The sequence below is a fragment of the Megascapheus bottae genome, chromosome 21, assembly GCF_031878675.1.
Source record: "Megascapheus bottae isolate mThoBot1 chromosome 21, mThoBot2.hap1, whole genome shotgun sequence".
Lineage (NCBI taxonomy): Eukaryota > Metazoa > Chordata > Mammalia > Rodentia > Geomyidae > Megascapheus > Megascapheus bottae.
This window is the reverse complement of record NC_143529.1, coordinates 25,256,488-25,269,242: the sequence shown is the minus strand read 5'-3', so window position 1 is coordinate 25,269,242 and position 12,755 is coordinate 25,256,488. Positions and strand designations below refer to the sequence as shown.

At 54.8% G+C, this 12,755-nt stretch overlaps 2 protein-coding genes across 3 annotated transcripts; one reads left to right on the top strand and one right to left on the bottom strand.

The window, feature by feature from the left end:
• Positions 1 to 619: 619 nt before the first annotated feature.
• Tmem198 (transmembrane protein 198) lies at positions 620 to 6,545 on the bottom strand. Of its 2 annotated transcripts, none has more exons than XM_090354395.1 (5): positions 6,220 to 6,545; positions 5,701 to 5,833; positions 2,820 to 3,395; positions 1,088 to 1,290; positions 620 to 833 (listed from the first exon to the last, which is right to left on the bottom strand). In XM_090354395.1, exons 1-5 carry the CDS (start codon positions 6,511 to 6,513, stop codon positions 696 to 698), a joined length of 1,344 nt encoding a protein of 447 aa, XP_090210521.1. In that variant the 5' UTR covers positions 6,514 to 6,545; the 3' UTR covers positions 620 to 695. The 2 variants fall into 2 exon arrangements, with proteins under 2 accessions (XP_090210521.1, XP_090210520.1); XM_090354394.1 differs by having other exon boundaries at positions 5,701 to 5,905; positions 6,220 to 6,308.
• A 204-nt stretch (positions 6,546 to 6,749) lies between these two features.
• Positions 6,750 to 12,389, top strand: Chpf (chondroitin polymerizing factor). Its single transcript, XM_090354883.1, has 4 exons — positions 6,750 to 7,341; positions 8,522 to 9,095; positions 10,255 to 10,434; positions 10,724 to 12,389. Exons 1-4 carry the CDS (start codon positions 7,028 to 7,030, stop codon positions 11,978 to 11,980), a joined length of 2,325 nt encoding a protein of 774 aa, XP_090211009.1. The 5' UTR covers positions 6,750 to 7,027; the 3' UTR covers positions 11,981 to 12,389.
• Positions 12,390 to 12,755: the final 366 nt, after the last annotated feature.

Below are 12,755 nucleotides of genomic sequence, written 5' to 3'. Positions count from 1 at the left end.
TTATAAAAGATGTAAAATAGGGGTGGTGGGGGGGAGACAGAAGCATGAGGTGTCCGGAGTGGCATGACAGACACCAGACATGCATCGTGCATTTGAACCCCTCTCCCTCCACCCTCCTCCCCAACCCAACCCAGAACAGCATCCCCTACCCCACTCCCTGTCACTGCCCCCAGGCTGGTGGTTTTGCAGAAGCCAAAGTACCAGGGTGAGGGGTGCTGTAGTTTGCCCTGTGGACAAGGACAAGAACTCTTAGATGAGTGGTTGGAAGGCAGAGCAACCAAGGAGGGAGGCAGGCCTCCTCCATGTAGATAGACATGCAGGAGAGTGGCCTGAAGGTGGCCTGTGGGGCCCCAGCAGTGGAAGAGGAGGCGGGGCCGGCCCTGGAGAAGGCAAGGATCCAGTGTCCCCTCCAAGCTTACCCCTCACAGATATGCATACACAGGCCACATACTTACAACCCTGAGCACGCCCCAATGAGGCTCACACCCCAGATCCTTAGGGGCCCCTTGGGAACTTGAGAGGGGTCTTTCCCCTCAGGCCAGGTCTAGCCTGAGACAGATGCCTTCATCTTGTGGCCAGGCCATTTCTCTCCAGGGAGAAGAGAGAGACAGCCGAAGGCCTGGATAGTGACCTGTCAGGCTTCCACAGCTGGCAGAGCTGGTGACTACGGAGTCTATAAACAGGTGGGGAGACAGTTATACCCGCACAGGGGGGCCTGAACAGGCTGTCATTGGCCCCTGGGATCCATACTCATAGTCCGTATCTGTGGGTGAGGCCATGAAAGAGCTCAAGGAGCTCCCTATCTGCCGGTCCCGGAAACTCTGGATGTAGCTCTGTTGGAACATTAAGCACAGATGTGAGTTCCACTGCAAATCCTTGTCCTAAAAACTACCTTCCTACACCATCACAAGCTTGATTTTTTCTCCTTCCTCTACAGACCCAGGACCTCTCCATACTCAGTCCATAGTCCAAGACCCCACATACACTTTATCTCTTTCCCCCAGCCCCAGAGCTAGCCCCACCCAGGCTGTGCAGGGATTCTGATTGACACACAAAGTGACCAGGCTGAGGGGCTCAGGGTGCTTACCGGGGAGAGAACGTCTCCGTTGAAGCGTTTAATGGGCACTGGCCTGCGTCTGTAAGGAGGGTCAGGGGGTCCAGGCCTTGGAGGAGCCCGAGCACTTCTGGGGGGAGCCCGAGGTGGTCTCTTCTTCCTCCGCTTTTCCTTCCGCTCTTCCTGCTGCCGAATCCGCATCAGCTGTACACGTCTTCGCTGCCGGCTGATGACCACTGGAGGGACAGACAGAGGGACTGAGAGGTCTACATGCCTCTTCTCCCCCAGGCCCTCACCCTCTCCCCACAGGGTGGACTTCAGAGCTTCACACTTCCAGATTCCCCTTATCTATCATTACTTCCATCCTGCCACTTCCTTTCCTAGCCTTCCCACCTCCAAGATGAGACTTCCTACAGGATCTCTCTCTCTCTCTCTCTCTCTCTCTCTCTCTCTCTCTCTCTCTCTCTCTCTCTCTCTCTCTCTCTCTCTCTCTCTGTCATGGGACTTGAACTCTCGGCCTGAGCATTGTCCCTGTGCTCTTCAGCTCAAGGATACCACCCTACCCCTTGAGCCACAGCACCACCTCCAGTTTTCTAGTAGTTAATCAGAGATAAGAGTCTCATGGACTCTAGTGCCTGGGCTGGCTTTGAACCATGATCCTCAGATCTCAGCCTCCTGAGTAGCTAGAATTACAAGTGTGAACCATCATACTGGGCTAAAGATATTTTACTTTTTGGGGAATGTGGGAGGGAGGTGGCATGGGACTTCAACTCCGATCCTGGGCGCCTGCGGTTCTTTTCTTGTGAAAGTCTTCTTGTAATTTCTAGATTTCCAAAATACCCGCTCTGTCCCAATCCTGTGCCATGGATGGTTGCTGGGCCAGCTACCATCATGTTTGAATGGACAGCTTCAGCTCTGCTGCCTCACTGCTTCCGCTCTCTGCTTGCTTCCCTTTAAGGATTCTGCACCCACCAGAAAAATATGCATCCTAAACAGCAAATTGCATTATTTCCTCCCTGGCTTCAAGCCCACCAATGGCATCTCATTGCCTTCTAAGAAAATTCAGATTCCTCCTCATGGTCCAGAGAGCCCACACTATCAGCCCATCTCACCTGCATCCTCCAGCCCCACTTGCTCAAACAAGTCAGGTTTTCTCGTCTCAAGCTCCCTTTCAGATCTCTGTATCCGTAAAACTCAACCAAGCATCCTTCCTGCCTACCCTAAACTGCCCAGCCTAATATAAAATCACTCTTTCCTATGGCCATGTGTATTCCTATGGTACCACTCTGCAGGACTGGAATTTTCTTGTTTGCTGTTTGCTCATCTGTCTCTCACCTACCCTGGGTGTATGCTCATAGGGCAGCAGAGACTTTTTGGTAGATTTAGGTTTGTTTTATGATGTCAACAGTCCTGTGCATGTCAGGTAAGCATATTACCATTGTTGCCACATGCTCAATCTCTTCCTCTCCCCCCATTTTTTTTTTAGTTGTGGTATTACAGCCAGGGCCTCATGCTTGCTAGACAGGCAGTTCTATCATTTGAGTTACTCGAATCCCAACCTAGTGTTTATACCTCTAGTATCCGTATGTAGTGTGGCATGAAAGTTCGTACTTGATCGCATCCTCCCAGACCCTGAACAAGTCAGCTGTCTAACCCCTCTGCTTTTGGTGTGCAGCATGTGGCCCCTTTCCTCCAGCTCCTCACCCCCACCACCATCTCTGGGCAGCCCCTTCTCCCATGCCCACCCTAGCCTGTACCTTCTTACCTTCTGTGTGGGAGTCCCTCTCAGTGGTCACCCTCCACTGCACCAGAACGCCCATCAGGCTGAGCAGGGGCCAGAGTGCCAGCAGGGCCCAGCTCCGCCAGCAGAGGGGAGGCACAGCAGCAGCCCGCAGTCGCTCCACCACATAACGGCCCAGCAGTAGCAGCTCAGCAAAGTAGTCCGCTGCCGTGGCAATGAGTGCTGCCCCAGTCACAGCAGTGGCCAGGGTGGTGAGTAGACGAGGCCACCGTAGGGTAAGGAGGGCACAGAGCAGGCCGCCCCCCAGTAGCAGCCCCAGTGGGCCCCACACAGAGCCTGGCTGGTAGTAGGGTGCAGAGCCCAGCAGGGCGGCAGCAGCGAGCAGCAGACCGAGCAGCAGCCCCACCAGAAAGAGGCCCACGCTGCGCACCAGCATGGCCACCAGCCCGCAGAGCAGCCCGATGCCTAGCGCGATGCCGGCGCTTGCCCCAGCACTCAGCTGTGTCTCCAGCACCCTCTCTCGGTAGCATAGCAGGAAGATGACCACGGAGCCAAACAGCAGCCCCGTGAGGAAGAGCACTGCCTTGAAGCAGCGGTAACCTGGAGGAGAACAGGCCAGTGAGGAGCCAGTCAGGTCACCCGGCTGAGGGGCGTCAGAGAGACGGACATGGGGACATGGGAACCAGACACATGGTCACCAAGACAACAGAAAAGTGAGGTTCACTGCGATCGTGACTGCATCAGTGATGGGGACCAGAGGAAGTCAGAGAGTTACACTATTAGGATTCACTAGGAAAACAAATACAGTAACTATTCAGATAATAGTCACTGGAGGGAGTCAAGCATGACCATGTAACAGGACATTAAGAGTTTGGATCCTAGAACTCAGTAAAGGTCCCTGGAATCAGAGGATCAGCAGTAAAGTTAGTGGGGTCTTGGTGGAGGTATTGTTCAAAGATAGAGTATGGGGAACTTGAGATGTGGAGATCACCTGGGTTCAGAAAGATCTCTGAAGAGTCATAGGGCTTCAGAGTTACAGCAGTGTTAAGGTTACAGGGAGGAGAGAGCTGGTTGATTGGAGAGGAGTTCTGAAAGATGTTGTCTTTATAGATCAGGATGACTGATAACGATGTGGAATCATTGAAAGTGTGAAGTTTCTGAGAAGGGGAACACTGAGAGAAATGAAGTCATCGAGATCATAGGAACAATCCTCTGGCAGGGTTATAGCAATTAGAGTTAGGAGTAACCAGAGATCTGAGCTGGGAGTCATAAAGGGGCTAAGGAGGGATGCATGGTAATGAGATAATGGTGTGAGGTGGAGGGAGGCCATTAGGGTTTATATAGGATCCTAGGAAATTAAAGAGCAGTATCAAGAGGAATAGTTGAACTGTGAAATTTCAGAAGAGTTTGGTTATAGGGCTATTATACCCAATAGCAGTACTTCAAGAAAGGTAAAGATCTAAATACTTGGTTAGATGGAAGTCAAAGAGATCAAAGAATCAGGAGAACCAAAGAGAAAGACAATAGACAGTTGAGTTCCAATAGTGAGGAGGGTAAGTAACAGAGCTTAGGAGGTTCCGAGGTCAGGGAGGAGATTATGGTTTAGACAAGGGTTCAGAGTCCAAAAGCAGGAGCATCAAACGGGGTAGGATATTAAGAAAGCCCAGGCCAGGGAATAAAAGGCTGCATTGGGCACCATGCCGAGGGAGTGGTACGGATAGTGGAGAAGGAAAGGTCATACAGACTCTTGGGAGAACCCCAAGTGCTCCTAAAGGAACACTTGCTCCTACCCACTCCACAGATACTCAGCCCAGAATTTGGAGGTGAGAGGGGAGGGACCAACTGACTCACACCACATCTGCCCACCCATTCCAGAGGAGAAATACATGTTAGAAATGAATCTTTCCCATTTCCTTCCCATGCCTGTAGCCTCCCTTGCCACCACTCATTCTGGCCACTTAAAATTCTTGTGCTATAAGCTTTCCTTGGGACCCTAACTCCAGAGTCCATTCTCCTCTCCAAAGTTGTGTAACTTGCTATAGAATTTCTGGGCACTTACCTTAAGCTATCATTAGCCCCTAAGATAACATTGTACAAGTTAGAAAAAGATGTTTTTTTTTTTGCTAGGTATAGCAGCCTGTAAAGGTTAACATGTGGAACACAAGCTGGATTTTTAACACCTACCTGCCTATTCAGCTGAGCTACCTTACATAGTACCATCCTGTTGAATTGACTTTTAAGACTTTTACCTTTATAGACCAGGCTGGCATTGAACCCTCAATCATCTTCCTTCAGCTTCCCTAGTGCTGGGGGTTTACAAGAGTGCACCACTATGCCTGCCCTACCCCCATACAACTCTTCACAGTAGCCCTTATTACAAGTCTGCCTTGTAGGCGATTACCATGTGTGACTACCATCCGGCCCACTCTAATATGTATCACAAGTGTGAATCTTCCAGGAGTCTCTCACCCATCATACAATAAGCCCTGTTGTAAAGGACTATATTTAATCACCTCAAGTGTCTTCAGTGCCTGCCTAGCAGTATCCAGACACATCTTCCTAACAATAGCCATCTATTGAGCACTCACTGAATTATATGCCTACTCCATGTAAGACAAAAATCAGCATTCCTTTTGTTCTGCTGAAAAAACTAAGGCTCAGACAGGTTGATGTACCCAAGGCATCACAATTACAAACTTACAGAGCCAAGTTCAAATTCAGGAAGCTTAATTGAAACACCTGTTTTCTAGAATTTAGCGTGTAGATGGCACTACTACCTGGTTGGATCAAAGAGGACAAAAAAAAAAGATAGCTATTCCTGGGGGAGTCTGGAGATTTGGGGACCCCATAAAAAGGACTTAGGGAAGCAGTGGGGAGTTCAGGAGAAGGATGAGGGGAGTCTCACCAAAGAAGCAGTAGACGATTCCAAACAAACAGCACATGATGCAGACGAGGGCTGGCAGTGCCTGGTATCTGCGCTCCAGGGGCTGTTCGCAGGGTGCGCCCCAGAAAGCATCATCTGGTTCAGGGGGCAGCAGCTGGAACCGCAATGTCTCCATCGTGCCTGGCATAGTGCTGAGACGGTAGGGGTGTCACCCACCCTGGTCAGCCTGACAAGAAGGAAGTTGGGGTCAAGGAAGAGTCAGTTCTAGGTCCCCAGTACGGTGAAAGTGGGAGTGGGAGAACTCCGGCAAGGACACAGTGGACAAAGGAGTGGTGCCCACATCGTGCTGCTCTGGAAGCATCCCCAGAGTGGGGAGCAAAGACAAAGGGAAACAAAAGTGCCTCGTTCGAGAGAGCTGGGGAAAAGTTAAAAGCGGTTGGGGCTGGGGGGGGGAGAGGAGGGCAGTGTGCTGCCAGTGAGGAGGCAGCCAGGAGACCCATCCAGGGAGGAGGCTACATCTGGAATTGTCCAAAAATCTACCTGGACAGCAGGCGATCTGAGCTTCTGAGCGAAAGAGGCAGTAGAGGGGCGGCCGGAGAGGACGGGGGTGCGGAGCGCCAGAGGCTCCCGCGGACTGGGGTCCGGGGCAAGTCCGCCGTGCGGGGAAGGGGGCTGCTGGGCCGGAGGGTCCGGTCCCTGGGCGACAGCGGCGCCGCTCCACCTACTACACCGGCTGACACTGAGGTCCTGCGGCGTCCGGGGCCTCAAGCGGGGTCCGCGGACCGGAACGGAGCAGGAGCAGGGGCTCGAGCCGCCCCAGAACCGCGGCCCCATGCCCTGAGCCCGCCCGCGGCCTCTGGTGCTGATGGACAGCTCCGGCCTCTGCTCCTGACGTCACTCAGGGCGCACCATCCAGGCAGGGGCGGGCGGCTTCTGACGTCACTCGGGACGCACCAATCACGCGGAGGGAGGCTGGGGACTCCGCCCCCGCCGTCGTCCTCGCCGGCACGGGGGAGGGGGCACTTCCGGGGGGTCCTTTCCCCCTTCTCCTCCCACTCCGGTAACTGGGGCCGAGGTCCCGCCCCGGGGGCGGGGCCCCAGCAGTGACACGTCGGACTCCGGCGGCCGCGGCTGGGAGCTCCGGCCCCCGGGGCAGCTGGAGGGGAGGTCGGAGCGCCGCACGGGGGATTCGGCTCCGGCCGCTGGCTCTGCTGGGCGCGGGGGCCGCGGGCTCGTTCGCTGGGCCCCGGGCCCTGCGGATCCGCCCCTTCCCCGGTCCCGCCTCCTCGGAGCCTGCACAAGCCGCTCTGGGGCTGCGCGGGGGCCGGGGGCCCGCTGTCCGGGCGCCATGCGGGCGTCGCTGCTGCTGTCGGTGCTGCGGCCCGCGGGGCCCGTGGCCGTGGGCATCTCCCTGGGCTTCACCCTGAGCCTGCTCAGCGTCACCTGGGTGGAGGAGCCGTGCGGACCGGGGCCGCCCCAACCCGGAGATCCTGAGCTGCCACCGCGGGGCAATACCAACGCGGCGCGCCGGCCCAACTCGGTGCAGCCAGGAGCGGAGCGCGAGAGGCCCGGGGCCGGCGAGAGCACCGGGGAGAACTGGGAGCCGCGGGTCCTGCCCTACCATCCGGCACAGCCCGGCCAGGCCGCCAAGAAGGCCGTCAGGTACTGGAGGACCTCCCCCCGCCCCACCCCCTGGACGCCAGCCGGGTCGCGTGCGCTGGGGAGTCCCGGGAGGGCCGGGTCAGGCTCCGGAAGGAAGGGGGTCCGCCGGCCAGGAAGTCTTTGAGCCCGATGACTTCCGATGGCTCTGCCTTCGCGCGAGCTGTCGGGCTAGTTTGAGTCTAGAGCTGTGTTTCATCCTGGCCTGAGCTGACCTCGCCTCTGTTCAAACCGGCTCCACCTGGCGGTCCCCCAAAGGTCCTCTTAGCACCTTAGCTGGGCTGTTGGAATGAAAGGACCGGTATATACTGTGAGTATATGAATAAAAAGGAAAGAAGTGGGATTGATCCCTATCTCATTCCTAGATGGGTCACAGGGGCCACTTCCTAGTGAGGCGGGTGAGGCAGGAACCTTGCTCATTGAATGGGATGTCTGCCCATGAGTCGAACTAATTTCCCTTAAGTAACAAGGTGAATTAGTGTCGTTTGTCCCCCCAAAATACATTTAATACACTTCTGTGCCATATATTCCCTGACACTACTTAGGTGATATACTTTGTGGTATAATAATAGCATATTTATATAGAAACATGCATATATAGGATGTACTGGGGAACTGGTTGCTTTAAGTAGATGGGATCAGTTCTGTCTTACAGATGACTCAGATTAAATACTGTGCTTAAGAACAGGACTAAGTAGTGAAAGCAGGACTCTGATTTGGGATATTTCCCTCATATCTGCATGGTATTACCCTCTCCCAAAAATGTAAAACACCTATGTTCATAAGAGGTCAGACTTGTGCTTAAATCCTCATACTTACAAGGAAGAGTTATTCTCATCCTATTAACAGATGAGGAAATAGGCCCAGAGAATAAATATATTCATATATCATATAATTGTGCTGTATGCTACTGCCTTGTTTGTGTGTGCCGGTGTGTATAGGCACACATCCACAGACACTGAGACTTCAACTCACCCCGGTTGGCCTTTTCAACCAAGACTGGCCCTTATCTACTTCTGGCTTTTTGTTGGTTAATTGGAGACAAGAGTCTCTTAGACTTTTCTGACTTCAAACTGCAGTCCTCAGATCTCAGCTTCCTGAGTAGCTAGAATTACAAGCATGAACCACCAGCACCAGGCCCTGTCTTGTCTTTTTAATAACTGTATGCTGTCTCTTTTCCCAGGACTCGCTACATCAGCACAGAGCTGGGCATTAGGCAGAGGCTGCTGGTGGCAGTACTGACCTCGCAGGCCACATTGCACACATTGGGAGTGGCTGTGAATCGAACTCTGGGGCACCGGCTAGAACGTGTGGTGTTCCTGACAGGAGCTCGGGGCCGCAGGGTACCTTCAGGCATGGCGATAGTAACATTGGGTGAGGAGAGGCCTATTGGACACCTGCACCTGGCATTGCGCCACCTGCTGGAGCAGCACGGAGATGACTTTGATTGGTTCTTCCTAGTACCTGATGCCACCTACACTGAAGCTCATGAACTGGCACGCCTAACTGGCCACCTCAGCCTGGCCACTACTACTCATCTCTATCTCGGCCGGCCCCAGGACTTCATTGGTGGGGAACCCACCCCAGGGCGTTACTGCCATGGAGGCTTTGGGATGCTGTTGTCACGCACACTGCTACAACAGCTGCGCCCCCACCTGGAAGGCTGCCGCAATGACATTGTCAGTGCACGCCCAGATGAGTGGCTGGGACGCTGCATCCTTGACGCAACTGGAGTGGGCTGCACTGGTGACCACGAGGTGGGACCATACGCCTCCCCAATAGTGCCTCCTAGCTGAGTTCACACACTTCCCTTCCCCGCCCTGGCATGGAGAAGCAAGGGGTGCCAGAGATCCAGGCCTGGATTTCCATGCCAGTTCTGTCCCCCTGTGACCTTGGGGGAAGTTGTGAAATCTGAGCTGTAATGTCCTCATGCATGCCAGTGGAAATAATTATTACCCAGAGTTGTAATAAGAACTAGAGAAAATAAGGGAACCTTGAGCATAGTAGGTGGTACATATTAGCTTTATTTTTTATTTGTGCTGTGTAGACATCTTTGAGGTAGGCTGCATGTCCAGTTCACAGGTGAGCAGGCCCACAAGCACAGCTGGCCATGGGAGACTTAAAACCACAGAAATCCCACTTCAACCAGGCACCAGTGCCTCATACCTGTAATCCTAGCAACTCAGGACACTGAGAGCTGAGGATTGCAGTTTGAATCCCAGTCCAGATATAAAATTTTGTGAGACTGCTTAGTTTAGGTTCCCCCCTCCCCTCTACCCCCCCTCCCCGGGCAGTCATGTGGCTTAGACTCAGGGCCTGGGCACTGTCCCTTAGCAGTTTTGCTCAAGGCTAGCACTCCACCAGCCACCGTGATTCATTGCTCTACTTCCAGATTTTGAGTGATTAATTGGAGATAAGAAACCACCAAAACACTAGAAGTAGAAACTGAGTGCAAGTGGCTCACGCCTGTAATCCTACCTACTCAGGAGGCTGAGATCTGAGCACTGTGCTTCAGAGTCAGGCAGGAAAAGTACATGAGAGTCTTATCTCCATTTAACCACCAGAAAACAAGTAGCCCTGTGGCTCAAAGTGATAGAGTACTAGCCTTGAGCAAAAGAGCTCAGGGACAGTGCTTAAGCTGTGAGTTCAAGCCTCATGACTGATTGAAAAAAAAACCCAAAATACAAAACTGGAAGTGCTCAATTGATAGAGCACTAGCCATGAGCACAATGCTCTGGGACAGTGTCCAAGCCCTGACAGTATTCAAGCCCCAGAACCAGCAAAAAAAAGAAAAAGTAATATCTCACTTCAGATCCACTAGTAGTTACAGCATAGGGAGATGAGACACTCAGGAGATAAGGGGACATCAGTTCCATCATTTTTCCCATCATGGATTCCTCCCATTGCTTTCCTCAGGGGATGCACTATAGCTATCTGGAGCTGAGCCCTGGGGAGCCCGTGAAAGATGGGGACCCTCGTTTCCGAAGTGCCCTGACAGCCTACCCTGTCCATGACCCCGTGCACATGTACCAGCTGCACAAGGCTTTTGCCCGAGCAGAGCTGGAGCGTACCTACAAGGAGATCCAGGAGTTGCAGGTACAACCTGGGCCTAGGGGCAGGGAAAGAAGGGGTGGAAGGGATCCCAGTGGGAGAAAAGGTAGCACTAGAATCACAGAACAAACTGGCTTCCCTGTCCCCGTCTGTTTTCATCTTCTCCAAGGAGCCCCCCCTTTTAGCCTTTTTGGCTGCTTGCAGCCATGGGAATGTTGGGGGGGGGGGCTGGGAGTCAGTGACTGGCAGCGGGCTAGGGGTTTATCTGTAGGGCCCCAGCTATGGGCTGTCCCAGGGGTTCTCCTTGTTCATGGCTTTTTATCCTTTGGCCCAGTGGGAGATCCAGAACACCAGCCGGCTGGCCGCTGATGGGGAACGGGCCGCTGCCTGGCCTGTGGGCATTCCTGCACCATCCCGCCCCGCCTCACGATTTGAAGTCCTCCGCTGGGACTATTTCACAGAGCAGCATGCCTTCTCCTGTGCCGACGGCTCGCCGCGCTGTCCACTGCGAGGGGCAGACCGGGCGGATGTGGCTGATGTTCTGGGAGCAGCCCTGGAGGAGCTCAATCGTCGATACCACCCAATCCTGCAACTCCAGATGCAGCATCTGGTTAATGGCTACCGTCGCTTTGATCCGGCCAGGGGCATGGAGTACATGCTAGACTTGCAGCTGGAGGCACTAACGCCCCAGGGCGGCCGCCGGCCCCTCACCCACCGGGTGCAGCTCCTCCGGCCTCTGAGCCGCGTGGAGATCTTGCCTGTGCCCTATGTCACTGAGGCCTCACGTCTCACTGTGCTGCTGCCTCTGGCTGCAGCCGAGTGTGATCTGGCTCCTGGCTTCCTGGAGGCCTTTGCCACTGCCGCCCTGGAGCCTGGAGACGCAGCAGCCCTGACCCTGCTGCTGCTGTACGAGCCCCGCCAGGCCCAGCGGGTGGCCCATGCAGATGTCTTCGCGCCTGTCAAGGCCCACGTGGCAGAGCTGGAGCGGCGTTTCCCCGGTGCCCGGGTGCCCTGGCTCAGTGTGCAGACAGCTGCGCCTTCCCCACTTCGCCTCATGGATCTACTGTCCAAGAAGCACCCACTGGACACACTGTTCCTGCTGGCCGGGCCAGACACGGTGCTCACCCCTGAGTTCCTCAATCGCTGCCGAATGCATGCCATCTCTGGCTGGCAGGCTTTCTTTCCCATGCACTTCCAAGCCTTCCACCCAGCTGTTGCTCCACCACAGGGGCCTGGACCCCCAGAGCTGGGCCGTGACACAGGCCATTTTGATCGCCAAGCCGCCAGCGAGGCCTGTTTCTATAACTCAGACTATGTGGCGGCCCGTGGGCGGCTGGCGGCAGCCTCAGAGCAGGAGGAGGAGCTGCTGGAGAGCCTGGATGTGTATGAGCTGTTCCTGCGGTTCTCTAGCCTGCACGTGCTGCGAGCTGTGGAGCCAGCCCTGCTGCAGCGCTACCGGGCCCAGTCCTGCAGCGCACGGCTCAGCGAGGACTTGTACCACCGCTGCCGCCAGAGTGTGCTGGAGGGGCTCGGCTCCCGAACCCAACTGGCCATGCTGCTTTTTGAGCAGGAGCAGGGCAATAGCACCTGATCCCCTGCCTTGGGCCCCTGAAACCCTGGCATGGCCTCACCTTGCCCCACTCCTCCCCCAACAACCTGGAGTCAACCTGCCAGCCTTACTGGACAGGGCTGGCTACAGCCACGGACTCCAGGGCAGCCCACGAGTCCTGCCTGGTGTGTAGGCCCCTGGACTCTAGCTACCCCTCCACCCAAGCCTGGTCTCCCTGCCCATTGACGCTGCTGATTCAGGCTGTGGCCTTCGTGTATTTATGCAGTACTGTCTGCCGGCCTGACGCCAGCCACACCTTCAGGGTCTTGTTCTGGAGGCTGGGCTGCAGTTGAGTTGTTGAAGAACCAAGAGGGAGGAGGAGACACTCTCCCCTTCTCCCTTCTAGACCCCTAATGGCGTTCTCCACCTTCAATAAACTGGCTGAATGTGGGCTGTGACTGGAGTTTTGGGAAGGTAAGCCTGGGGGGACAGGCAGGGGTGGACTGAGAAGGGGGAGGCCATCCCTGCTTAGCCTGCATTTCATTTTACATGGACGCTGTCCAGCCCCACCCCATACCCCCGCTCTGGGTCACACACATAACATAACAGAGAATTCTTTATGCTTCTTTATTCCCAATTTTGTCAGCACTTTATAAAACCAGTCTGGAGGGAGAGAAGCCTGAGAAGGCTCCCTTCCACTACCCCCCCCCAGCTCAACTAAGGTCTGAAAGGTCTCCTGTCCACTCTGTGGAGGGGACTTGGGTGGGACTGGTACCAGGGGAATTGGGAGCTGGGCCAGGCCTGCTGGGCCACCCAC